General features: G+C 41.4%; 2 protein-coding genes across 5 annotated transcripts; one reads left to right on the plus strand and one right to left on the minus strand.

Moving 5' to 3' along the window:
- Positions 1-8,233, plus strand: PMPCB (peptidase, mitochondrial processing subunit beta). 2 transcript variants are annotated; one of them, XM_068189626.1, is made up of 13 exons: positions 1-146; positions 1,520-1,660; positions 1,928-2,014; positions 2,488-2,617; positions 2,979-3,177; positions 3,842-3,921; positions 4,489-4,601; positions 5,234-5,377; positions 5,860-6,023; positions 7,300-7,385; positions 7,459-7,547; positions 7,772-7,847; positions 7,943-8,233. In XM_068189626.1, the coding sequence occupies exons 1-13, from the start codon at positions 57-59 to the stop codon at positions 8,005-8,007; spliced, it is 1,464 nt and encodes a 487-aa protein (XP_068045727.1). In that variant the 5' UTR covers positions 1-56; the 3' UTR covers positions 8,008-8,233. The 2 variants fall into 2 exon arrangements, with proteins under 2 accessions (XP_068045727.1, XP_068045728.1); XM_068189627.1 differs by having other exon boundaries at positions 5,863-6,023.
- On the minus strand, positions 8,185-24,595 carry DNAJC2 (DnaJ heat shock protein family (Hsp40) member C2). 3 transcript variants are annotated; one of them, XM_068189623.1, is made up of 17 exons: positions 24,423-24,595; positions 23,736-23,926; positions 23,083-23,158; positions 21,282-21,380; positions 18,880-19,021; positions 17,647-17,727; positions 16,879-16,944; positions 15,044-15,135; positions 14,822-14,943; positions 13,885-14,034; positions 13,524-13,612; positions 13,368-13,437; positions 11,626-11,810; positions 10,302-10,402; positions 9,229-9,336; positions 8,805-8,959; positions 8,185-8,305 (listed from the first exon to the last, which is right to left on the minus strand). In XM_068189623.1, exons 1-17 carry the CDS (start codon positions 24,568-24,570, stop codon positions 8,231-8,233), a joined length of 1,950 nt encoding a protein of 649 aa, XP_068045724.1. In that variant the 5' UTR covers positions 24,571-24,595; the 3' UTR covers positions 8,185-8,230. The 3 variants fall into 3 exon arrangements, with proteins under 3 accessions (XP_068045724.1, XP_068045726.1, XP_068045725.1); XM_068189625.1 differs by having other exon boundaries at positions 23,736-23,837; positions 24,423-24,565; XM_068189624.1 differs by lacking the exon at positions 24,423-24,595 and adding an exon at positions 24,109-24,124.
- Between the last annotated feature and the right edge of the window lie 108 nt (positions 24,596-24,703).

A 24,703-nucleotide genomic window follows, 5' to 3' on the forward strand; every position in this document is an offset into this window, starting at 1 on the left:
CGCGCCTGCGCGCCCCCGAAGGCCGCCCGCCCCGCCCCGCCCACTACGGTGTCAAGATGGCGGCGTCTGCGGCACGCTCAGCGGCCCGCCGGCTTCTCTTGCCCTGGTCCGCCCGCCTGGTGCGAGCGCCCGGCGCGGCGCAGCGGGTGAGGCGGCGGGAAAGGGAACGGAACGGAGCGGAGAGGAGGGAGGCGCGGGGAGAGTGGGCGCCGCGGTGGCTCGGAGCGCTGGTGCTCGGGCTGCCGCTGAGGGGACGCGGGGAGCTGGAGGCCGTGGGGCGCGGTGCGTGCTGGGAGTTGTAGTCGCGGCGGCGGCGCGGTGCGCGGCGGGAGGTGTAGTACGCGATCAGTTTGCGCTGGGCAGGAGGTTTGTGTGTGGCAGCTGGTCCGGGGCTCTGCAGTGAGCTGGAGGTGTTCAGCAGGGATGAACTGGGCTGGAACATGTGCCCTGCGAGGAAACGCTGAGGGTTCGGACCTTGTTCAGGCTGGAGAAGCCATGGCTTCGGCTGGACCTGTGAGAGGCGCTGGGAGAAGTATGTGTGCCAGCACCTAGGAGAAGGTTGTTAGGAAGATAAAAGCAGGCCTGACACAGTGGGGCACGGTGGCAGGATGAGAGGCAACGGGCGTAAGTTGAAACAAGAGAGGAAAAACTGGGTATGTGGCAGTCAAGCAGTGGAGCAGGTTGCTGACAGAGCTGTGCAGTTTCTCACCATCTTGGGAGATTGTCAGTACCCAGGTGCAAAAAGTCCTGAGCAAAGTGGTCTGACCAAGATGATCCCCCTTGGAGCAGGATGTTGGACTAGAGACCTCCAGAGGTCTCTTCAAACTTGAATTGTGCTGTGATTCTGAAATAAGTGAGTTTTAAGAGATCTAACGTGTTCTAAGAGGAGAGTGGTTGAGAGCTGAATTTTGCACTTTCATGTTTAGGGCAGTTTTATGGGGAGAGAAATCTTTGTTTATTTGAAACATTTGAAATAACAGTTTTCAAGATAGCTGTTTGCTTGAATTTGGGATACATATTTGCATTTCTTGTTATTGAAAAACTGCAGTAAGCTTCTCTTCTTTTTTACCCTGCTCTCATTTAATGTGCTTTCACTGCCACATGATTGTGCTGCTCTGATCAATGGCTTTGATTTGCAGTCCTGGCACAGGCCCTTGGGCTGTATCTCACTTCACTTTAGAAAGCTGAGAGTACCCAGGAGTATTCCAGATGGTAAAGGTCCTGCGGGCTCTTGCTGGCAGAACTGGGAAACAAGTGTGGCTGGCTGATGAGAGTAACAGCTCCTGTGTCAGACTGGAGGGCAGCAGATGCATCTCCTCACTTGTAGTTATCGTCAGGGTTTGTTTCAGATTCAGGTTGCTGCTTCCCTTATGTGAAGTAGTGGTGAATAGCAGTCCTGAATCTTTCCCTTATAAATGTGTGCTTTGAGAGATGCTTAAGTTCAGCAATACATTTTTCAGAAAAGCATCCTTGGATATAACTAAACAATCTGAGTGTGACTGATGATTTTCCTTTCCAGTGTGTGCATGTTGGAACAGGGAGGCACACAGTTTCCAAAGCGGCAACAGAAGTAATCTTAAATGTCCCTGAAACTAGGGTGAGTCCTTTGGAAAATGGCTTGCAAATAGCTTCTGAAGACTCTGGACTCTCAACATGCACAGTAAGTAACTTACAAAAGGAAGGGTTTTTTGTATCTATTCCTGTGTGTTCATTTCCTTGCGGAACGAAATTGCATTTGCATTTCAGTATTTATTAGCAACTGTTCCTAGAACTTAAGCCAGGACATAGAAGTCTTAAGGCTTTTGTAGATTTGTAATTAAATTTTTTGTGAAGATCAAAATTTTTTTTTCTTGAAAACCTGCTGTTTAAAGAAAAAGCCATAGCAAAGCTGATAGCTGGGAAAATGACTTTTTTTTTTTTAACTGAGGTTGGACTTTGGATCGATGCTGGAAGCAGATATGAAAATGAGAAGAACAATGGAACTGCTCACTTTCTTGAGCATATGGCTTTCAAGGTGAGTGTGAAGATTGATGTAGATGTTTATAATGGATTTTTAAGTTATTTATCTTTAAAGATCAATGATGACAACTTTATTAGAATTGTATAAATAAATTTTTGAAATTGAAAGGAGAAAAATAACATGGACAACTTAGACTTTGGTTTCCATTAGAAAATGAAGCTAAAAATCCTAGTTCTGTGCAAGTGTTACACATCTATGGATTACACAGATCTAATTTTTAACTCACTTTTACCTTCTTATAGTAGTTTTAGAAGACAGACAGTCACTCTTTAGCCAGCTTTTTACTTTCATTTGGGAGCATAGTAGGATTTATATCTGACTTTCAAACTTGCAGAGATTAGTATGCCTGTGTTATTTCCAGAATACATTTTCTTTCTCTTGATCATGACTTTCCCAAACAAGAAGTAGTAATGATGAGTAGATGAATTGAAGGGTCTTAATGTGGTTTTCTTGTTGTTCTATTTCAGGGAACAAAAAAGAGATCTCAGTTAGACCTTGAACTAGAGATTGAGAACATGGGGGCTCATCTGAATGCGTACACGTCCAGGGAGCAAACTGTGTATTATGCAAAGGCTTTTTCAAAAGATTTACCAAGAGGTAATTGTTCCAATTCATCAGAAAAGCTGCAAAGAACATGCTTATCCACCTTCCAGTGAGATGACACAGAGTGATGCTTTTGCAGTGTTAGAGTCCCTTCCTTGCCCAGTGAAAAGTCTGTTCTTGAACTTCACAAGAATGTGAGAGCACAGATTTGGAAAGGAGCCAGCAGGGAAGCTTTTATTTGAAATATTTTTCTCTTCAGAGTCCCAAGATAAGAAACCTTTTGGACTTCTCTCTTCCCGTCCCCTTGCTAGTCTTATTAGCACTTGCTCTTTGAGGTGGGTTTCACTTTTGGAACCAGATTTTTCTAGTAGTCTGAAAATACTTTTTTTTCATTTCCATCTCTGTTTGCAATTAGCTGTGGAAATTCTTGCTGACATAATTCAGAACAGTACCCTGGGAGAGGCAGAGATTGAGCGTGAGCGAGGAGTTATACTTCGAGAGATGCAAGAGGTTGAAACCAATTTGCAAGAAGTTGTCTTTGATTACCTTCATGCCACAGCCTACCAGAATACAGCCCTAGGACGGACAATTTTAGGACCCACTGAAAATATCAAGTATGTCCAAAACTATGTCTGTCTTTCATTGTGTGGTAACTTTTTTATATTGAGAGACTTACCTAAAAATATAGAGAATTGTGTCAGATTTAATTTTTACACTGGAGGGCAGCTGAAATTGCACTGAATATAATTGTAAGTATAACCCCTGTGTTGCCTTAGTTTCCCTGTAGGCAGGTATCAAAGGGTATGTGAACTTCAGATGTCTTCTGCATGACTTTGGGTTTTTTGCTGTATCTTTCTCCTGTTTCTTATAGGTGCATCTGGCACAAAATTGGAAATACTTCTTTTTCCTATGGGTCACATGTTAGGCATTATTGTAAGCACATGGTGTTTGCACTGCTCTTTCAGTATTTGTTTGGACCAGTGCAGATCAGAGGACTGCTAAATGTGCTGCTTTCAAAGGAAAGGAGATCATTAATGCATCCTGTCTCTACCTGGCTGAGTTGGAATTCTCACTCCTTCTCAGGAAGCTAGAAGAGCTTTTTATTCAGTTCCTATTTGCTTTTTAGAAAATCACCCTTATTTTAGCTTTCTGCCTCTGCTCTGAACATTGGCAGCACTTTTAATGGTTTTGATAATTGTATTGGTACATGCACTTAATCTCCTTTTACTCCAGTAAACTTTACTGACACAGTAGTGCTGTCTCCTTTCCTGTTTTTAGATCCATAAACCGTAATGACTTGGTGGAGTACATAACAACACATTACAAAGGACCCAGAATGGTCTTGGCTGCTGCTGGAGGTCAGTATGGGATACTCACCCTTGATCATGTGAAACTGCTTGAAACGGTGGCCTGAGTCTGTGGGAACAACGTGGTGAATTACTCATTGTTCAGGAGGTCCTGTTTGTTGTTGGCTCTGCGTAGCCCTCTTGTGTTTTGTGCAATCATACCCTTTGAGCTTTTGTTCCCTTTTCCTGTCAGTATTATTCCAGCAACCTTAAATCAGGAACAAGAAGTGAATTGGAGGCCAAAGTCATTCTTCCACGTGGGCAGGAAAACAGGGTCCTAGAAGGTGTGAAGAGGGGAATAGCAAGGAATGCAGAGGGAAAGAAGTAACATTGAGGCTTGAAAGAGAGCAAAGAGCTTGATTTGATGTAGTTTTAATGGAAGGCTGCTAAAGAGAACCAAGAAAGGGGAATCATAATGATCTTGCTCTGTATAAAGGGAATGTGTGAAGAATCCAAAAGTGGGGTATTAAAGCAGAGGCACAAAAAATTACTGCTTGGTTGAGTCTTTAAACTGTGCAGCAATTTAAATTAACTGTTTACAGAGTAACATCACATAGCATGTGAAATACCTTTCTTCAGGGGTCTCTCATGATGAACTACTTGACCTGGCAAAGTGCCATTTTGGTAACTTGCCATCTGCTCCAGAAGGAGGACTGCCACCCCTGCCACCTTGTAGCTTCACAGGTAGTGAGGTAAGCTGCTGGGTGGCTTTTTGAGCTGACATCATCTGACATGATCATCAAATTCCCTGACATTTGCTCTCTGGTGAGGAGAGAGGGCTGCTCTGCCACAGACTCAGCACATGAAAAGGTTTCTTGCCCCCAGTGACGACAATGGAGTAGCTGCTTTCCGAAGCAGTACTACCCATTCTTTCTTGGACAAACCATGCTGCCACCACTTTTTATGCTCCATCACTTCCTGGAGGAATACCTTCCTTATTCCTGCTCCAACTTTCCTTTTATCCTCTTGACTACTCTATTGGAGCATTTCCACCTGTTGAGAATCACTCATTTAAAGGATGTGGCAGAGAACTGAAGCATCCATGTTCTATTCCCATCTCTTTTCAGATTTTATAAAGTCATCAGATTTCCTTGCTGCTGGTAGTCATAAAATGACTTGTAATGCTTCTCTATGTTAGCAAAGTGATCTGAAATTGCCCCAGGTGACACCAGTTAAGGCTGATGTTAAATGAATCTTCATATGCTTTAATTTTAGTGCATGTTTTGTAATCCAGCTGTAATGGAAAAGTCTGTTTTCTGTTATTTAACTTGCCCTCTGCCTGAGCGTGTACAGGTTGCACTAGAGCTGCTCTGCTGTGTTCCAGATTCGGATAAGGGATGACAAGATGCCCCTGGCACACCTGGCCATTGCTGTCGAAGCAGCCGGCTGGTCAGACCCCGACACAATCCCACTCATGGTAGCCAACACTCTGATAGGCAACTGGGATCGGTCCTTTGGAGGAGGAGTGGTGAGTGAACCTGCAAGCACCGTCCTGCTCTTCATGAGGTTGGTGGGATCTCCCTCACTTGGGTACTGCCAGGACAGAAAAGGGGATCCAGTTGTGAATCTGAGAGAGTTTGTTACCCAGGATCTAGGAGAATCTTAGGAAGTGGTTCTAAACCACCAAAATAGAGCTGACTTGAGGTTTGCCAGCCCTCATGGAAAGTAGGATGTTTTATACCTGTATGTCATCCGAACTTGTGGGTATCAGTAATTAACTATCCCTTTCTTGAACCTAAGTGTCTATATGATTTTGGCTCAAATCTGGGGTTATTTTGAAGTGTGATATTACATGCAGGGAAAGAAACGGTTGAAATGAAGAGCTGATAATTAACCTTGTAGCTACTACTGCATGTTTGGTCATCATTGAAATGAAAATGGGAAATCATGGAGGTGACTAGTAAACTTTCAAAAAACTTCATGGAGTAATATGTTTTTCTTTTGCCTCAGCAGAATTTGTCTAGTAAACTTGCTCAGATTGCCTGCCATGGTAACCTGTGTCACAGTTTCCAGTCCTTCAACACCTGCTACACTGACACAGGCCTGTGGGGACTCTATATGGTCTGTGAGCCATCCACTATTCAGGACATGGTGCACTTTGTTCAGAGAGAGTGGTAAGCTACCAACTGTTTCTCTGAAAAGATTGTTTTTAGTGGAGAAATACAATTTAAAAATAAAGTATTTAAAGAGAGTATTTTTCTCTGCTTGGGCTCACCTGGGAACAACAAATGCATCAAATTCTAAACTTTAGCACCCAAAGCCAAGTCCCAGCACTCAGTTTTTGGCACCCTTACTTGGAGTGAATAGCTTAAGATACAGATTTTGTTTCTTGTATGAGAAAACACAGCAGGGATTTTTTTTTTTTTCACTGGCAAATGACAAAAGTCACGATATTGTCAGACATTTTAGTATACTGCTCAGTCACTGTACAGCCCGCGAGCTGCAAGTGTCACCACTGAAAGAGTAAATATTTGTGGATGAGAATAATGAACGTGCAATTACCAGACAGCCCATCTGCAATTGCTGCAGTTGCTGCCACTTGATGTATCATGTGCTGGTGTTAGAAAGCTCTAGTGAATACATTGGGAAAGTTGAGTTGCTACATATGGAATTTTGAAACTTATGATTCTAGACAATATTAATTAACCTGAGGCTTAAATCTGTATTGAAGGTCCATAGGTGCAATTATAAAGCTTGAACTTGCAGATGCTATTAAAAACACATATATGTTATTTAAGAGCACTTGATTTAAAGTGGGTGAAGTTGAAACAAATCTTGAAAAGGAGTTCCTTTAATCACATAAATCACTTCTCATATACCATTATTCTGAGATCCCTGTTAAGTCGTGGAGAAAAAGGTTATCACTTTGACTCTCTTTGCTGCAGCTTAGCACCAGGGAATATACAGCCGATTCCTGGGACAAGAATTTAGTGTTAAGCTATTTGTTGCATCCCACTCTCCTCACAAAATGTTCCATAGGCAGTGTGGCAAATTAGTATCTCACCAAGAGAGGAGCCAGGAAGTAATGGATTGTCTTATAGCTAATTACCTGTTCTCTAGTTGCTTGGCTCCTATTTCTTAGCAACATCCATTCTCAAGATAACAAGTACAGACTGCACTTGCCTCAAAATATTTATTTAATAAAATTAAATACAGCTCTTCTAAGAAAAAAAAAGTTTGCTCTTGGGTATCTTGGTATGCTTCCAAAACTCCTACTTTTAGGCTGCTGCTTTGTATCCATGGCTTGTTTTCCAAGCTGTCTTACCAGCTTTGTCTACAGAAAAGTAGTGCCTCATAGGTGCAGTAATGCCTACACACCTTCTTATCACAGGCAATCGTGTGCTACAGACTACTATTATTTAATGCCTTTGGATTTAAACTTTTTTTCAGGATAAGACTTTGCACAAGCATTACAGAAAATGAAGTAGCTCGAGCAAAAAATCTTCTAAAGACAAATATGCTGCTACAACTTGATGGTGAGACTTATGAGAACTTTTTATTCTTTGTGGAGCCGTAGGCTGATAACTGAAGCATTTTTTCCCGTTTTAGGGTCCACACCAATCTGTGAAGACATTGGAAGACAAATGCTTTGTTACAAACGCCGAATCCCAATTCCAGAACTTGAGGCAAGGATTGAAGTGAGTAGCACCCATGTTGTAACTTTTAAAAGGCCATCAAGAAAATTACTTGGTGCAGAAAGTAACAATGTAGAAGTTGTATTTCTTTTTCTGCTGAGAAAACATTTCCAACTGAGAAAACTTCCAAGTGTTTTGTTTCCTGCTCACTTGGATTATACAAAATTAAGATCAGAAATGGTTTTAAGATGGGATTGTAACAAAGGTGCCTCTTTTACCCCTTTTAGGCTATAGATGCCCAGACTATTAGAGAAATCTGCACAAAGTACATCTATGATAAGCATCCTGCAGTTGCTGCCGTGGGTATGTGGTAGAAGTTTCCCTATCCTCCCATAACCCCTCCAGACCACTTGCTGTGAGTTAAGCATGTGTCATGGCCAACTTTCTTTAACTTCCAGGTCCAATTGAACAACTTCCAGAGTATAGCAAAATCTGCAGTGGCATGTATTGGCGTCGTGAGTAGTGAATAACAAGAACTTCAGCATATTTTAGCTTATAAAAACCCAAGAAAACAACAAAAAACACCCAAAAAACCAACTACTCCCCTGTTTAAAACTTTGGAGTTGCTTTTGAGAAGATTACAGCTCAAGAACCAGCCCCTCCTCTGTTTCTGTATAATGAAGAAAGGAATGGAAACATGTACAGTATTTGCATTTTTATTATAAAACAAGGATTGTCAGTAAGAGTCATTTCTTGACTTTAGTTGCATTCATCACTTGTTCTTGAGCAGCTTTCTTTGCCTTGACCATTTCCACGAGTTCCTGAAGAGAAGGTGGGGAACAAAGAAACTTAACATGTAACTTGTGAACAATGCTGTGGTTTTGAACACTACGTATATTCACTGTGAAACACTCTAATTCTCAACATAATGAGAAATCTACGTAGTTTAATGCTGTAGAGCAATTTCTCTTAGAAACAAATCAATTAATGGAAGGTCAATCCTTGTATATCAGGAACTTCACCTACAGGAGGCTAGGGATAGGACTTCACCATCTGCTAGAGCTTGCTGTCAAAGTGTAGAACAAATTTCCTGACACAGACTTTCCTTTCCAGCTTCCAGAGCCACTATTTTCACTGAGGAACATTTAGTCCTTACTGCTCTTTTGGGGTTGAGTTACCAAAATGAAAAAATTTCCTGTAAGTTTCCATCATTTTGCCTGTGTCAGATACTGTCTCTGGGAGGCCATGGAACATTAAAAACAAAGGATTCTCTCAAGACCTGGACTAGTGCCACTCCCAGGAGGAGGTGAGGGACCTTACCTTATATCGTTTCATGCAGTCTTTTTTTGAGCGGCCTGGAACAGCTGCTGCTATTTTTTCCCATCTTTCAGGAGTATTTACTGGATAAGTCTTCAAAGCTTGTTCTAGAAGTTTTTGTTCTTCTGTAGTCCAAGGGGATGAATCTAGAGGTGATCCTGTTTTTAAATGCAAAAATGACAGCAAGAATATATATTTTAAAAAGAGTCTAGAAAAAAATAGTAAAACCTATTATAGTTGATTTAAAATCCATGAAGTTTTGGGGTGTATTGTGTGTACCAGAAACCCTCAAATCTGGCACCAGAGACTGGATCACTTACTTGCTATCAAAGTTTGTAAGCAAATCTTGAGTAAGTTCTGGGTTACTTTTTTCCTAAGAGACCCAGGGGAGAGAAGTGCACAAGAAGGGCTCCCTTTTCACCTTTACCTTCAAATCGTTCTGAGGGGGCAGCACTGTCCATCTGAGGCACCACACCATGTTCTTTTTTAAATTTGTCAAATGCTTTCTTATTTATGTCATCTTTTTGATGAGGGTCTATGAGCAACACACATTAAAGAGAAAAAGAGAATAATTACTGCAAGAACATTAAAGTCAAATGTAATAATAATGATAACATTCTGTAGCAGATTAATTACAATAATCACAAAATCATAAAATCCAAATTCTACTTACTTTAAAATGACTATAAAGAGGTTGGTAGATTTAAAAAAATTCATTCAGGGTCCAATAAACTTTTCTCAGAGTGTCAGATTCTCCAACCCTTATCCTACTTTATAGTGCTTAGAGGAATACTTGTTCCATATAATCTTAAACCTGAATCTACAACTTCACCAAAATCAAGAGGGGTTATTCTCTCAAGGGCTGTGGCACAAAACTCATGCATTGCTTAGGGTGTGACCATGTTGGAGAGGCAGGAAAATCCAGGTGCTGCTTGTGCCACCATGTGGTTTGTAATGCAGAAACCTCTTGAAAATTTAGTGGTTTTTTTTTTCCTTCTGTAGTGAAATGTGTAATTTCCTTGCAACCTTATTCCAGAGTTCTCTAGGCTTCATTTTTCATTTTTATATTAATTTTTGAAGAGGAGATGAGCCACATTCATTTAGGTGTCTTACCCTGGTGTTAGATTCCATTAATTTTTTTAAAGAATCTCTAGAGCTTCATCAGTTCCATTTATTTTAGATGCCTGCCTTTGTAGGGAGCTTTCTGAGAGGCCCATATATCTCTCTCTGTGCCCTGGCATTTCATGTGTCCCAGACATAAGAGCATCAATCTACACTAAGAGTTTCTGAGAGTTGCTTGTGAGGTGCTGACTTACAAAAGAGCCATTAGGATGAAAACACTGAATCACATAAATGCTCCTCTAACCCCTCCATCCAAACTTCATTTCTTTTGGGGCTGTGCAGAGCATTTTCTCAAGAAACACAGCTCCAATCATAAAAAAAGTCAACTGCACAGAAGCAGGCAGACCATGTTATTACAAAATAAGGTAATATAGATACCAAGCTTTTGGAGACTCTTTGCTTTATTGATGACATCTTTTGCTGTTCGTTTTATTCCAGTAGTAGAGTGCAAGTTCATATAATTGGCAATAACTTCCCACCTACAGCAAGAAGAGAAGGGATAAATCACCATATTACATAATACCTTATCTTCATATAAGCTATGGTCAAGCTCCTGTACACATTTTTATAAACTCCTGAGTAAGTTCAAACATACTTAAATATGTGCAAAATCCCAGAGTAGCTGTTCTGGAAAGTTTTCAGTCACTAACTGAAGAATTCAATCAGCTTGGGTGAACAATTCGGTTCCCAATAAAGAAAAAGGATGGGGTAGAATGTAGGTAAGTGCAAACCTCTAATCCTTGAAATTCTGCTTAACTGCTGTTATCCTGAATTTCCTAAACACCTCTGGCATTAAATACTGCAGGCTACACTGAAGGGCTGAGTAGTTACTAACCCTATGTCCAGTGCCCCCAGAAAAATGCCTAAGCATCAGGTAAAGGGGCTTAAACAGGAGAGAGCTGGAACAGCCCTAGTCCCAAGATTACTCCTAGTGGATTCTTAGGAAATGGAAGGCAGTATGTACTGCTGATCAGACAGGAGCCTTGAAGACTGAGTGCTGAGCTGCAGAAACAGGCACTGCTATCATCTCCATGGAGTATGGCAGCTATTTTTTTTTCAGTAAGCATCCAAATTTTGTAATGGATGTTTGAAATCTTTGTAATCCTCGGTGGAAGAAGGCATTTAATTCCTGGGAAAAAGTATTTAAAGTGTGCTCCTGTTTTTGCTTAGCAGTAAGCTGAGTGCCAGTGCTGCTTTCTGTAAATCTCAGCCTTTCCCTTTTCCTCTGGCTCTCCCCTGAAGAAAGCTGGTGCACTTAACTCCTATTTCGGGATATTTTCATTCTACCACACAGAGTAGAAACCAGCCTCACATTCATTGTGGAGCCCCTGGAAGTAGCTGTTATTCCTACCCAGCTGCACCCCAGTCACTGGTGTGGTTTTGTTCTCCACTTTAAGGACTGGAGCCTACTGTGGAGTAAGCCCTGTGCAAACAGGCAGCTCAGCACCATCCTGGTAATGGACTGAGGCACAAAGCTGGGGGGAAGCAAGATACAGGGCCAGAGCTAACTCCAGGGTCACACAGAGCATGGTACCAAGGAAAAACAAACCACTGGCTGCTTTCGAGTCAAGGAAAAGGAAGATGTTTAGGAAGTCCTTATACTGACAAAGTACTGGGGATGATCTCAAAATATGTTTTATTATGCTTGTTATTTAATTAAAAATTGTTATTAAGGACTTTTAGCACCAAACCTGAAAAGTACCTTGAGTTAGTCCCTGCTGGAAAGAGGTTCACAGCTTTAATTAACAACTGTAAATCATCCTCTGGCCAGTTTTTGCTTCCCCCTCCACCGCCAGTGGTTGACTTTTCTGAACTCTTTGTTGCTTGGCGCATACGAGCTTCTGCCTCTTCTTTCTCTCGCCTTATTTGTTCATTTATTTCTTCTATCTAAAGATTGTAAATAAGCATTATTTATTTACTTACTAAATTATCGTTACATTTTACAGTGACACAACCCCCTCTCTGGACTTCCTTTGAACTTTGGATTTTGCTTAGTTTCTGTTCTGTATATTATATGTAAGGAAACAGAGGAGCTTATCTGTTCAGCTATTGTTTCCCTTCATTCCATGTGTATATATTTAGGATTTAAAGATTAGGAGTTAATAGCAGAAATCCATCACAGGTTCACTAGGAAATTAAATTAATATCCCCAGAATTAAAGCAAAAGTTTTCAACCTGGCGTGATTGTCTAGGCTAATACTTGACTTAGAGGGACAGATCCACAGAAGTATTAAGAGCAGTGAGGGCAATTAAGCATCCATGTTGAATACACCGATTCTCAAATCTTCCAGCCTAACTGGTATCTGAGCCTGATTATGTCAGTACAGCCATAGTAACGGAGAACTTTTAAGTTAGAATGAGCTCCAGATTTTAGTTACTAAGTGTGTACTCAGGGTTAGATGGCCACATGTTTTTTAGCGAGCAATAATACTACTTAAGTTAACCCACTGCACATTTTTGTAACCTGTAATCACATCTCAAGACTGGTGTGACACATCTTTAATTATCTGCTTCTGAGTGGGCCCAGTCCAATCTTGGCAATATTAGAAGAGCTCTGCACTTACAGCTGTTGGCAGGATGCCCAACAGCAAGAGCAAGAAACCTATTTCTTAAAACCTTCCTAGCAAAAGGAAAGTTATCTGATAAATAATTTTTAGTGGAATTGTTTTAACAGATTGAAAGGGAACTGCCCTGCATTTGGAACATTCTCCTGGAGAAAGGCATATTGAATTCAGTCCCCTGTAGAATAACAGGCATTTCAGTCTTAAAGTGTCTGATGAGTAAACCTGACCTGGGATGGGGGCAGATAATATTCCCCACCATGGAAAAAAGTTCACCCCTGTGAATCCATAGTGGATGAGATAAAGCACCTTACTCTTTCTGCAGGATGTAGGTTCAGCTTTTTGTTCAAATGGCTTTTCCCTGATGGCAAACATTGGCAGATCCTTGCTGAGTGTTGGTAAATTTTGATTCCATGTGTCTTGCATTTCCCATTCCTTGGTATCTAACCTACCAGCCCTTCCAGTGCCTACAGCCTGCAGCACACTTAAGTCTTTTGTGGATCTATCCCCAAGTCACAGACACTAGACTAGGATTTTTCTTGCGTAAGAAGAAGAGACTCCCTCCTTCCTCAAGGTAATGCTACACATTTTTGGGCAAAATGAAATTCCTCTACTGTTTCTGTATACTGTACAAGAGGTAGGTTTTGTGTTCTTTACAGATAAAAATGTGTATTTTTTTCTTGGCTGGCCCTGTTAATTTGACCGGCCATGAACTGCACAATGTAAAATGGAGCAGAGATCCCTCTGCGTGTGGACTCTGAAAATCAAGTCTGTGTTTTAACAAGCACGATTCCACAGCAGCTATGCTGTATCTTACTCCACTTCAGACAGGTTGATTTCACAAATTATTCTGTTATTTTGATTCAACGCTCAGCATAATTACCTGTTTTACTACAGCCGCCTTTCCTCCTTCCCTTGTTGTGGATGTAAGTGCTTCATTCAAGCATTGCAGACTAAAAATAAATTATTAAGTTACAATGGAGAGCTAGTAGCAAGATGGGTATCAAAAGGAGCAGAAAGCAGCAGCAGGAAGACTTACCTTGCTAGCTCAAGACGATCACAAAGCTTTTCCACCTCCTCCATCATTTTAACACAATCTGCCTCATTATCAGAAAAGTAATTCCAGTTCTGGAAGCAGAAATACATGTTCTACAAAGTTCTTGAACTTTATTGTCCCATTCCTTCAGACAAAGGCTTAACACACAGCATTCTTCAGCCACTGCTGTGTTTAGACCTATTTGGTCAGCTTTACTCGTAACTCATATGCATGTAAGTGTGTGTTTTAGTATTTTGTTTTTTTAGTAAACCCACTTTCCATACCCATCTCCAGCCCTAAGAACAAGCAAACACAGTAATTTGTCTGACATAACCTGTATTTCATTGTAATAATAGTTAAATACCTTGCATGTTGTTCTGAGTTTTTGCCTTTCTTTTTTGATTGCTTTCTTCTGTATCTCTTTTTCCTTTTTTGCCACTAATGCTTGCTGCCTAACTTCTTCTTCCTCCTTTTCTTTTGCTAACCGTGCTGCTTCTAATTCTGCTTGTCTTTGCTGCAATCAAAAGGAAAAAAATGCAATTAAAAAAATCATCCAACTCACATTGTTACAGGGTCGTTCAGTCAATATCAATATGGAGTTTTATTTGTATGTTTGGGGTTTTAAAAATGCATAAATACTTTAATGTTTCATTTTCCAAGAATTTTGAGGGAGATGATGAAACATACACCATTTGGCATAAAGTCAAGTACTCACTGTGAGGATCTTCAGTTTATAAATCTACAGTGATGATATAAAACTGTACATAGTTTCCTACTCCTGCCTCAGAAGTAGGAGGTCCTGTGAACTTTGTGGTCCAGTATTTCTCCTGCATCATTACTGACATCCTTTGCAGTGTTCTAATGTCTTTTAAGTTACTTTTTTGCACCTTACATTTCCCTTTCATTCCTGTACTTTCAGAGCCATCTTTTCCAAACTGCTCATATCAAGTATGTTCTGTTATCTCAAAACATTTCATGCCAACTAACCATTCACAAACCACATGCACAAGGCAAGCAGACACATCCATTTTATGCACTTAATGCTTGCCTTGAAACCAGAGGAAGTGTATGCAACAAAAGAACAGTTTTCAAAGGTGTTTTGTTTCAAATCTGCATTCCTTGTTTCCATCTCGTTCTCACAAGGCTGCCAGCCTTGCACTGCCTGCTGCACAGGCATCAAAGACAACACATTTTTGAACCCCAGTGTAATTCTATCAGTAGTCTTCTGACAAATCTAGAACCTGAAACGGCAGGTGTGAATGAAGCAAAGTTTTTCAACCCAAATAATATACTTCACTTACTTTTTCTTTTGCCTCCTGTTCTTTTCGTTTTGCTTCTACCTTTGCTTTCTTCTCTGCTTCCTTTTTTGCCTTTTCTTCCTCCTTAAATTTCTTTATCCTGGGATCACAGCTGTATGCATTGTCTGGCAGAAGAAAGGAAGCATCATGTATAGAAAAAAAGCAGAAGACTTCCACAGTTAGTTAAAGAATCTCTCTATAGAGAACAGCAGTTTGTGTGCTCACCAACAAGAGTCCTAATTCTGTTCATTTCTTCTTTTTTTCTCAATGCTCTGGCAGCTCTGTTCTGCTTTTCAATCCACCTCCTTTCATCTCGACTAAAAGGGAAAGCATAGTTCAGTGCTAAGGTTTTACAGTGCTACTGTTAGAAATTCATCAACAAGCTTCTTAAATAGTTTCCCCCCACACAGATGTTCTTCTGTGAATACTTCAAAAATAGACTTCAAAAAATTAAGTTCCAGGCCCTGAACTCATGTACAAAATGCTAAGTGTTTGCATAATTATATAAACCTGACTAACCAAGCTGCTTATCTGTCATGGCAGGGAATGAGATAATGGACTTTATTTCCAAAATGCAATCCACTTGCTTACCTAACATTAAACTCAAGCAAAACAACAGAAATGCTAGCATAGGGTTTAATTAAAGGACAGCAGTATAAACAATGCCACAGTTACCTCGTTTTGCAGAACATAGTCAAGTAAACCCATCTGTACAGAAACAACACTCTATGAAGTAGCATGATACTCTGGGTAAAGTCATGCCAGATTCACTCCAGTAAAATACAGCTCAGATTATAGATGGGCCGACTAAATAATCTGAAATATTTACCAGTGCTGTCAAGAAAGAGGCAAATTTTTAGTGGGGGTCTATAGCCTCATCCACACAACCACATAGAGAACAATATAGGGGGCAGGGAAGTTGGAACTGTGAGGTATTTAAAGCTCCTTCCAACCCAAACCACTCTACCTCAGAACAAAGAAAACAATCCCTATAACTGAGAAGGAGACTAATACTAGTAGATTGAAGCTTTAAAACATGAGCAACATCACCTTTGGCAAGAAAGGGTAGCAAGAATCATGACCATCTGAACAGCAGCTGTAATGCAGTTCTCTCCTAAGTACAGCAGACTAGGTACCATTTGTCTAAACATCTTTGAGAAAAGACACTAATGACAGGAATGAGCAGAAAAAGAGAGCTATGTAAATAATTCAAGATTGTTCCAATGAGAAGCCTATTTACCACAAGCACAAGCAATAGGGAATTGATTACGGTGCCTTCAGAGAAGGCAGGAGAGAGAACAGTGAGTCTGGTGAGGCTCAAGAAATTCAGTAGTAGGAAGAGGCACAAGAGAAGAGAAATCCCTAGCTACAGCCTAAATATGGCAGTTTTTAGCACAAAGAAAGCCAACCACTGAATCTAAATACAAAACTGATTTCTAGCCAAACTTGGAAGAAGAGATTCATATGATGCAAATTATGGTCTCACAAGGATTACTAAGTGAGGTTGTGTCCTGTGAAATGTGTGTTAGACTAAAGCTCCGACTTGAACACTCTGTGTTTGTAACTGTAGGAAGGATAAAAACAAAATGTATTTTCAATGCAACATGGTCTGAGTAATTCAGCAACTATCACTACATCAACAAATACATAATTTTTAGCATCAAGCCATCAGAACTCATCTCTCCAAATTCTAGGAAGTATCACCTTCTCAGTACAAGTTAAAGAGAGAAGTGATACCTGCATGCTCATCCACTCTGTCCTGGCTCCAGGTTAAACCTGTGCTTGGGACTGGCAGGAATTGCAAGTCTGGACTTAAATGAACACACATTTCAAACCCCCTCAGATATATCTCTTTGAGGCAAGCAGGAACTACTTCAATTACATGAAGAAGCCCACAATAAATTCAGTTCAAGTCCGTGACCGACCCCTAAGCTGGGAGAGTGGAATTCAGACCTGGCTCAGCTGCCTTTCTTCCTATGACTTACAGTCTAAGAGAAAGTTGGAAACTCTTGCTGTATCAACCTCTTAGTCTCCTGTCAACATTATTTTTACTTACATACCATTCTGCTTTTTCTTTTTCCTCTTCATCTAAATAGGAAAATTCTCTCCAGGAATCAAAATTATACCTAAAGTAAATTTAAGAAAAAAAAAGAAAATAATGAAAAAACAGCAAATCTGTTAAACATCAGCTACCTTTTTTACTGTTATGTGTTTCTAGGCAACCGTACTGCTGTTTACAATTTATAATACATAATAAACAATTATACTGCACCTACAGTGATTCCACTGTGTTAAGTCAAAATGCAGGATATGATTTACACCTCTCTGTACTGTGGGACATAGTCTACTTCAGGATGACATCAGTCTTGCCCACTCTAAATGTCTACAGCTGTCTACGCTTCTGTCATAGGCAGTGGCAGTGCAGTTGGCAGAGTTCAGAGAGAAATAAATCTTTATGTGAGCACCCATATTTAGCAGGTAAGGCAAGCCATAAACATGACTGACTTTTTTGGACTAAACACACTTCCCTTTACTAGGGGAGCTTAAACACATAAGACGTCTCCACTAAAAACACAAGTTAGGTGAGCTAAACCTGACTTCCAGTCTGTGGGTCAGCTCAGTTCTCAGCCACCAGAGTCAGAAAGTGGGTTTAGCCAGGAGAAAGCCAGCTCAGTTTGTGGAAGGCACACACAGCTGTGGGTAATTTTGTGACATCAGGAGGCTGGGACAGCTCACAGCTCACAACCCACACACCAAAGGGACTGCAAGCCCTTTATATTGCATGTCTTGAATACTGTGAATAGAAACAGAGGCATCAGCTGACTTACCAAAAGGAATAGAATGCATCTACCTCCTCAAATGAGGAGTTCATGTCCCCAAGTTTAGGTACATTTTTCTTATTTGACCACCTGAAAATACATGGATATATTCAAGAAATAATATATATACAATCTTCATAACATGGCATTTGTTAAGTACAGAATCAAAATCCGAGAGTCCCTCCCACCAACACGGGGGGGGCACCAGGAAAGAGGAACAGAACAGGAGAGTTCCTCCTAAGTATCCTCCAGACTGGGCTTTTTGGGTGAGTTTCCCCAAAAAAGCAACCTTCTCCTGCCCGAGTGCCTCCTACCTTGTGCCTCAAGAAGACCTGATGGAGCACAAGCTATCTTTCTAGATACTCAATTCTCCATACACATTCTTCTGGTAGAGGAGATTACAGAAATTGGACAGAAAGCGCTCTGTGAAAAACTCAGCTCTGTGGTAGGGTACAGGAAGTCTCCCAGACATTTTAATGGAGTACAAGGGAATAATGCATACTTTGCCCCCCACTGCATTTTTTTTCTGGGGAAACAGGCTCTAGAATTTGTTGTTCCATGACACAGCATTAATTTCCATTGCAGAGAAGGGAAAAACCTCATCTGAAAACTACAGATCCAGGTCTGAAGTCTATGGAATACTTGATAGAAGATGCAGTAAGACTGAATAGTTTACACAATTATTGTTCAGAATGTTGTAAAGTGCCTCATGCAATTAAGCACTTTTATACAGGGAAAAGCTGACAGGTTTCTATTGTGACAACCTTAATACCAAGTTACTTGCCAACCATGGATCAAATGCAGAAAAAGTCACACAGTGTAAGAGAGAACCACCAAATATCGATAGTAACAATTACCTTCTCTTTTAACCAGCTAAATAATGACTGTAACTATTGTCTTCTGTTAATGTCTCACTCTCAGCAGAAAATCATTTAAAAAAGGAATTTTTAGTCAACGGCACACAAACATTTTGTATTGTAAGTAATTTTAAGATGAAACAATGAGTTGTACAGAAAGGGCAGTAGGTAACAGGAAGCTGAGAACTTTTTTTAAAAATTGCATGAGGCAAACTCAATGCCATCAGTCTGATAGTTCAGATTATTTTAAAATTAAATAATTGCAACTATTTTAGTTGTATTACATTTCTAGCAAATTAACACATTCTTGTTACAAACACAATGTCAAAAGAGTTTGCAAATGTTGATTCTCCAGCAACAGCAGAGGCAGTCAGACATAGCTTACCTGGCATTTCTTTCAAAAACTGGTGAGAAAACTTCGAAGAAGTTTTCTTTTGCTTCACTTTTGGAAGGTACAGAGTTATCAAAAGTTGGATCTATGCTGTTAAATGCTCGTCGTTTCACAGGATCAGATAATATTTCATAAGCTGAAAGTTACCAGACATAAGGTTGTAAATGTTTAAATAGATGTTCTCAGATCTGTGTATCATCTATCTGTAGTGTTCTGTAGAGCTTGATATTTAATTATTTTAGTGACACCAAAAAGCATTGCTGTCTATTCCTGTTAAACTAAGTAGGAGGAAAACATTTATGAAAAAGAACATATTTAACCATTAAGATGTAACAAAACCCATAATATTTAATTTTATTGCAGTAAATTTTGTTCAGACACTGGGAGTTTGGGCATGACATCTTCAGACTTTTATCTTACACTTGATCCTTGCAGATTAATTGACAAAATGGTCTACTAAGGCACTGAGTAAAGGCTGCCCCTATGTTCATGTGTTGTCAGAATGGGCAAGAACAGGAACCATTCATTAGAATTTTTGCAGGTCATGATGAAGTTGTACTGAGTCTTGGATAGAATACAGAACTCCACACAAGCTTTCCAAAACATGCAAACACTCCCAGTTTTCCTGTTCTTATACCCCTGCAGCTGGGGAGCATCACATTACTAATTTTATGTTCTGGAAATCACACAAACTATAGCTTCTGTACTCTTACTTTTTTTCTCAATGAAGTGTGGTGTTTTACAATGACCACTATTTTTCAGTAAGAATGAAAAGTCAAAGGAATCAAATTTGTACTGCAATCATTCATGGACTTCTGTGCCTACACCCCTGCCAGAGGACACTGCACCATGAAGGTTGGATGTAGGAGGTGATAACCTGGAGGAGACCTTGGTGCTCTGCACTTCTGTAAACTGATCTCACTGCACATGTCAGTGGAGAGAGGAAGGAATGACAGTGGCCACCAGTGAGCTGCCGTCTGCCAGTCTGCCCTTTCCCTCTGGGAAAGGACTTCCCTCCACCAACACTCCAAATGACCCCAGTTATCCTGCCTCAATAACCCCCATACCATTTTCCTGATTCAGAAAATTCTGTGCACATCCATTGGTTCCTCTTCCATTTAAGAGATGTCCCTTCCACTTACAGATCCCCAGTTCTACTCCCACACACTCAGTTCCCCCAGCTCTGTACCTCCCACACATTCCTTTGTCTGACCAAGTTCTGAATCCAACCTATGTTCTCCCACCTTTCCAAGTTTCTCCTCCCTGTTTCATTACTGTTTGCTCCTACTCCAGGTCCCCCTTTCCTACTATTGCATTTTAGTCTTTCCTCCCTCCAAAATGCTGCCTGGGAGCATTATTCCTTTTCTTTGCTACTTTGTGCTTTCCTTTCTGTTTACCCCCAAACTTGGATTATAAACAGTTAAGAGGGAAGGTTCTATGATATTTTGCTCCATGAATGTAGAACACAGAGGATATTTCTGAATTCATGTGCAGACAGTTCTCATCATATATATCTGACAGTTTCTGACAGGACTGCAACAGAAAAACTATTTCTTTGGCAACCTTCCTCCTTCTGACAACTCCAAAGGAGACTGAAAACATTAGTTTGTCTAACATAGCTCACATTAACTAGTATAAGGAGACATTCAGAGGAGGAAGTTTAGAAACACAAATTCCAAGATTTCATCCTGCTTCAACCTTACTGAGTGAAAATAATTTGTTTAAAATAAACAAAAAAGCCAAGCTCTCAAGCATTTCTGGAGATGTAAGTCATATACCTAGAACATCCCCCGTGGGTTTGGAATTGGCCAGCAGTGGTGTTCTGCGTCATAGAATCATTAAAGTTGGGAAAGAGCTCTAAAATCAGACTCCAGCCATTAATCCTGCACTGCTGAGTCCACCACTAAGGCAAGAGGGAAATGTTCTTCAATTGAGTTCACCTGCTCATCTGTGGGCAAAAATGAGCAGCTGAAGAAACTGATGACCTGGATCAAATCAACACACGTTCTGTTGTCAGAGCAAGCACATTAGGATTCAGATTTTCCAGCTGCTGTTGGTGCCTGTGGGGAACTGCTCCATGGCTCACTAGTTTATCCCAGGTATGGGGCCACCTCCAGAGGTTCATCTGTGTGTGTACTGCTGCAAGAGTCACATTTTGTCACCAGCTGGCACAGCAGCCAACCAAACATCTGTCAGCTGCATTCCCATCCTGCTTCTACCCACTGGGAAGTTACACCTAATGTGATCTATTGATGCAGTTTTCTAAAATGGAAAAATAACTTCTCCAGCTGTTTAGTCATTGACAATTCCTTAAAATCCTAATGAAGCACAACAAATACGTTTCTGATGATCAAGTAGATTGAGAGAGGATCTAACAAACGAGATCAATTGCTTACCTTTAGTAATGCAAGTGAAATAATCATTATCACCTTCTCCTATCTGTTCCCCTGCAGCTTTTCGCTTGTCTGGATGATGTTTCAAAACCATGGATTTATCTAACAAATAAATGCATTACAGTTAGAAATGCTTCATCGGGAACACTTTCAAACTACAAAGTAATACAGTAATTCCAACTGGCATTTCTCTAATTTGAAACTTAAATAAAAATACAAAGCAAACAGTCAGATCTGGCAGAAAACAGAAGTTAATGAATTTTCTTTGATTTAATACTATAGTTAGAATTAACATTATTTCATCTTTGCTGGGACTTAAAATAACCACAACTCAGAAACCCTGTTCTCTATTCCACCTCAACATCTGAAGAAGTCTGACACTTATTCTACTATTATGCCTAGCAAAGTGCTTTAGTATCTGTAAGTGTAGTTAGCTTCGTATCTGAATAAATAATTAATGTAATTTTAGTTGTTATTTCTAATGAAAAACAAAATAGTTCAGATAAAACAAAAATTGTATTCTATCGCTTTACTGAACTTCTGAACACTATCCAAAGTGAAAATTATCAAGAAAGCTACAGCCTGTGAATGCTGCTGCACTTCCCCATGGCTAACACTGAGCAGACACACAGGACTTTGGGTTAAATTCTCCCTCTACTCAGGCCTTGAATCCTAAGGCACAAGTGGCACATACAGAGTATCTACTGAAGGTGCTACCAAGGTGTTCTTGGTGTTTGTTTAAAAGGTAAAACCAAGTTTCAGACCGACTTCTTTACCGAAAGATCTTGCCATATTGCCTTACAATGCACACTGTACCTTCTTGGCTCTCTCTAAAATAGCAGAGAGAAGATACCATGCAAGCAGTTACAGCACCCTGTTTCCTGAGAAACACATCAGAACCCTTCTTAGAAACAGGAAAGCACAGTACACACAGGTGGGAAGACTCACATCTCTACAGCACCATGGAAAAAGTGAGTGCTGTCAGGGTTCTAAAGAGAAAGGCTCTGGTTCTTGCTCAGAAGATCAGTGAGACCACTGACCACCATCAGAACAGGTGCTGCTCTATTCCATAGCAGCAAATGCTCACAGTGGTGTGGAGCACCACTCATTTCCCGTGTAAGTTTGAAGTTCACTGATTTCTACCCATTTTCATTTGGAAGTATCTGGAGTGATTCTTCGTGCACCAGCACAGTTATACAGGCAATTGTTCACAAGATCCATTCACAAAGCCATCGGCTTATCCCAGAAAGCCTACTGAACAATCTTCGGAGTCTTTTAAAATCTTCCTCCACTAAATATTTGCATCCTTCTAGCAAAGTCAAGCCCACTGCTCTCCAGAAATAAGCTTCTGAAGCCCAACGTGCTCCGTTCCCATGCCACACTCAGACCAGTATGACTGCTAGCAGCAGCCTTTTGTAAACATTCAGCAGCAGTAACGTGGCAGCTCAGGGGGCTGCAAGGGAACCTCTGGGTACACAGAGGACAGGGACAGCTCTATTCCTCTGCCTTTCACTGAGCCTGACTGCAGACTCAAAACTATAGAAATGCAGAGTTACAGTCTCAAGGCTGTTGACAAAAAACAAAGGCCAGGAAACAGAGATGTGAAACTTTTCAATTCCCTAGATTTAGGCTTCTGGATTTCAGAGCTGTGCAATGAATTTAAGATGCTGGTAAGCAGCACAAATCAAACTTTTTGGCCTGGGAAACAATAAAAACCTTGTTCACAACATGCAGGTATTTTCACAGGAAACCAGTTGTGTACATCTGAAAAAAAAGGTTATGCTTATGAGGGAAAGGTACTTACGAGCTGCTTTGATTTGTTTCTGAGTAGCCCTGTATCGTATATTTCCCAGTCCCAGAACTGCATAATGGTCTTGATTCTGAGAGAAAAGAACCACAAACCCTAATAAACACTCATAAATACCTAAAGCTAAAACACCACAACACATGCAGAAAACCAGTTCTCCTCCCCGTCTCTTCAAGGCAAGAGGGAGAATTCTTCCCTCTCTTTATAAACATTGGGAAAAGACTATAGGAACAACTGTCATAAATTATTGAATAATTACTGAATCACTGAATATCAGTAAATGAAGCCACTGTCACAGAAGTTCAAGTAGCTTAATCTAAATTGGATTGAAGCACTAGAAAATTCAGTTATTGGAAAATTGAATTGCTGTTGTTAATATTAAGAGTGCCAATGTAACTCCAGAATAAAGGAGATGGTGACAGGGAGAAAAGACACTTAATACTTTCAGGCAATAAAATAAAAAGCCACAGCTCAAAGCTAAGATCTTATCCTGAATTGTTTGCCTTCACGCACCAGATAGTCTGGTAAGGAACACAAACTGATTCACATGGGTATAGGAGGTGAGGAGGAAGGAGATCTTTAGCACTTGGGCATGGCGTATAACCTTGATGGGCAAATCTAGTTAACAGTAAGCCATACTGACTGAATACCTTCCAGTCCTTTGGGTCAAGGGTTTTTAACATAGGATATTCCTCAAGCTGCAGTTCTTCATCCCCCGATTCTTCAGAAAGTTCCTTCTCATCTTCTAGCTCCTGGAAAGAGGCAGAAACATTTATGTTTCTCCTCTTAATAAATGCTTCAAACCATCTTCCCACAGGTTCCACTTGACAGAGTACTGATGCTATAAGTAAAAACATAAAAGCAACTTCACCTTCTGTGGTTTACTTTTTTTTTTAAATTAAACCCCATCAAAACCCACACAAGTACAGCATCACGGATGGCACACGTGCCCATCAGCCGGGACCTCCCAACGCTTCGCCGTGCTCCCATCTGGAAGGGTGCTGGCAAGTTAAAGGGACGCACGCGTCAAACGGCATTAAACGCGCTCCTGCTGGCAAGGGAGGAGGCAACCGCGGCAGCGCTGCTGGATTCGGACTCATCTTCCCCGCGTTCCCGCTCCCCAGCCCGGGCCACTCCCTCCGGCAGCGAACCCAGACTTGTTGCTCCTCAGGGCTGAAGCGATGCCGCCGAAGGCACGGCACGCGAGACGGGGACAATCAAAGTCAAATAAACGGCAAACTTCTTCGGGACCGGCCGGTTTCCCGGCTCCAGCGCCCGGGCGGGCGCTGCAGGGCGGCCTTTCCCGGGCGCAGGCCCCGCCGGCCCGCGGTACCTACCGGCCGAGAGCGGCCTGCTGACGGCCGAGCGCTGCCCGTCGGGCGCGGGGCCGCGCAGCAGCGCCATGGCCGCGGCCTGGGCCTGCCGCGGCACCGGCGCGTGGGGCGCCCGCAGCGCTTCCGGGGCGGCGGCGGCGTGCGGCGCCATAAGCGGCCCGGCCGGCCCCGCCCGGGTCCCGCGGGCCCCGCCGCGTCCCCGCCGCCCCTGCACCGCCCCCCCGGCGGCCGGAGCGGCTCCCGCGGGGCGGCACCGGCGGCGCCGCCCTGGGCCGCGGGATGAA

This window comes from Anomalospiza imberbis, chromosome 5 (genome assembly GCF_031753505.1).
Source record: "Anomalospiza imberbis isolate Cuckoo-Finch-1a 21T00152 chromosome 5, ASM3175350v1, whole genome shotgun sequence".
In the NCBI taxonomy this organism is placed as follows: domain Eukaryota; kingdom Metazoa; phylum Chordata; class Aves; order Passeriformes; family Viduidae; genus Anomalospiza; species Anomalospiza imberbis.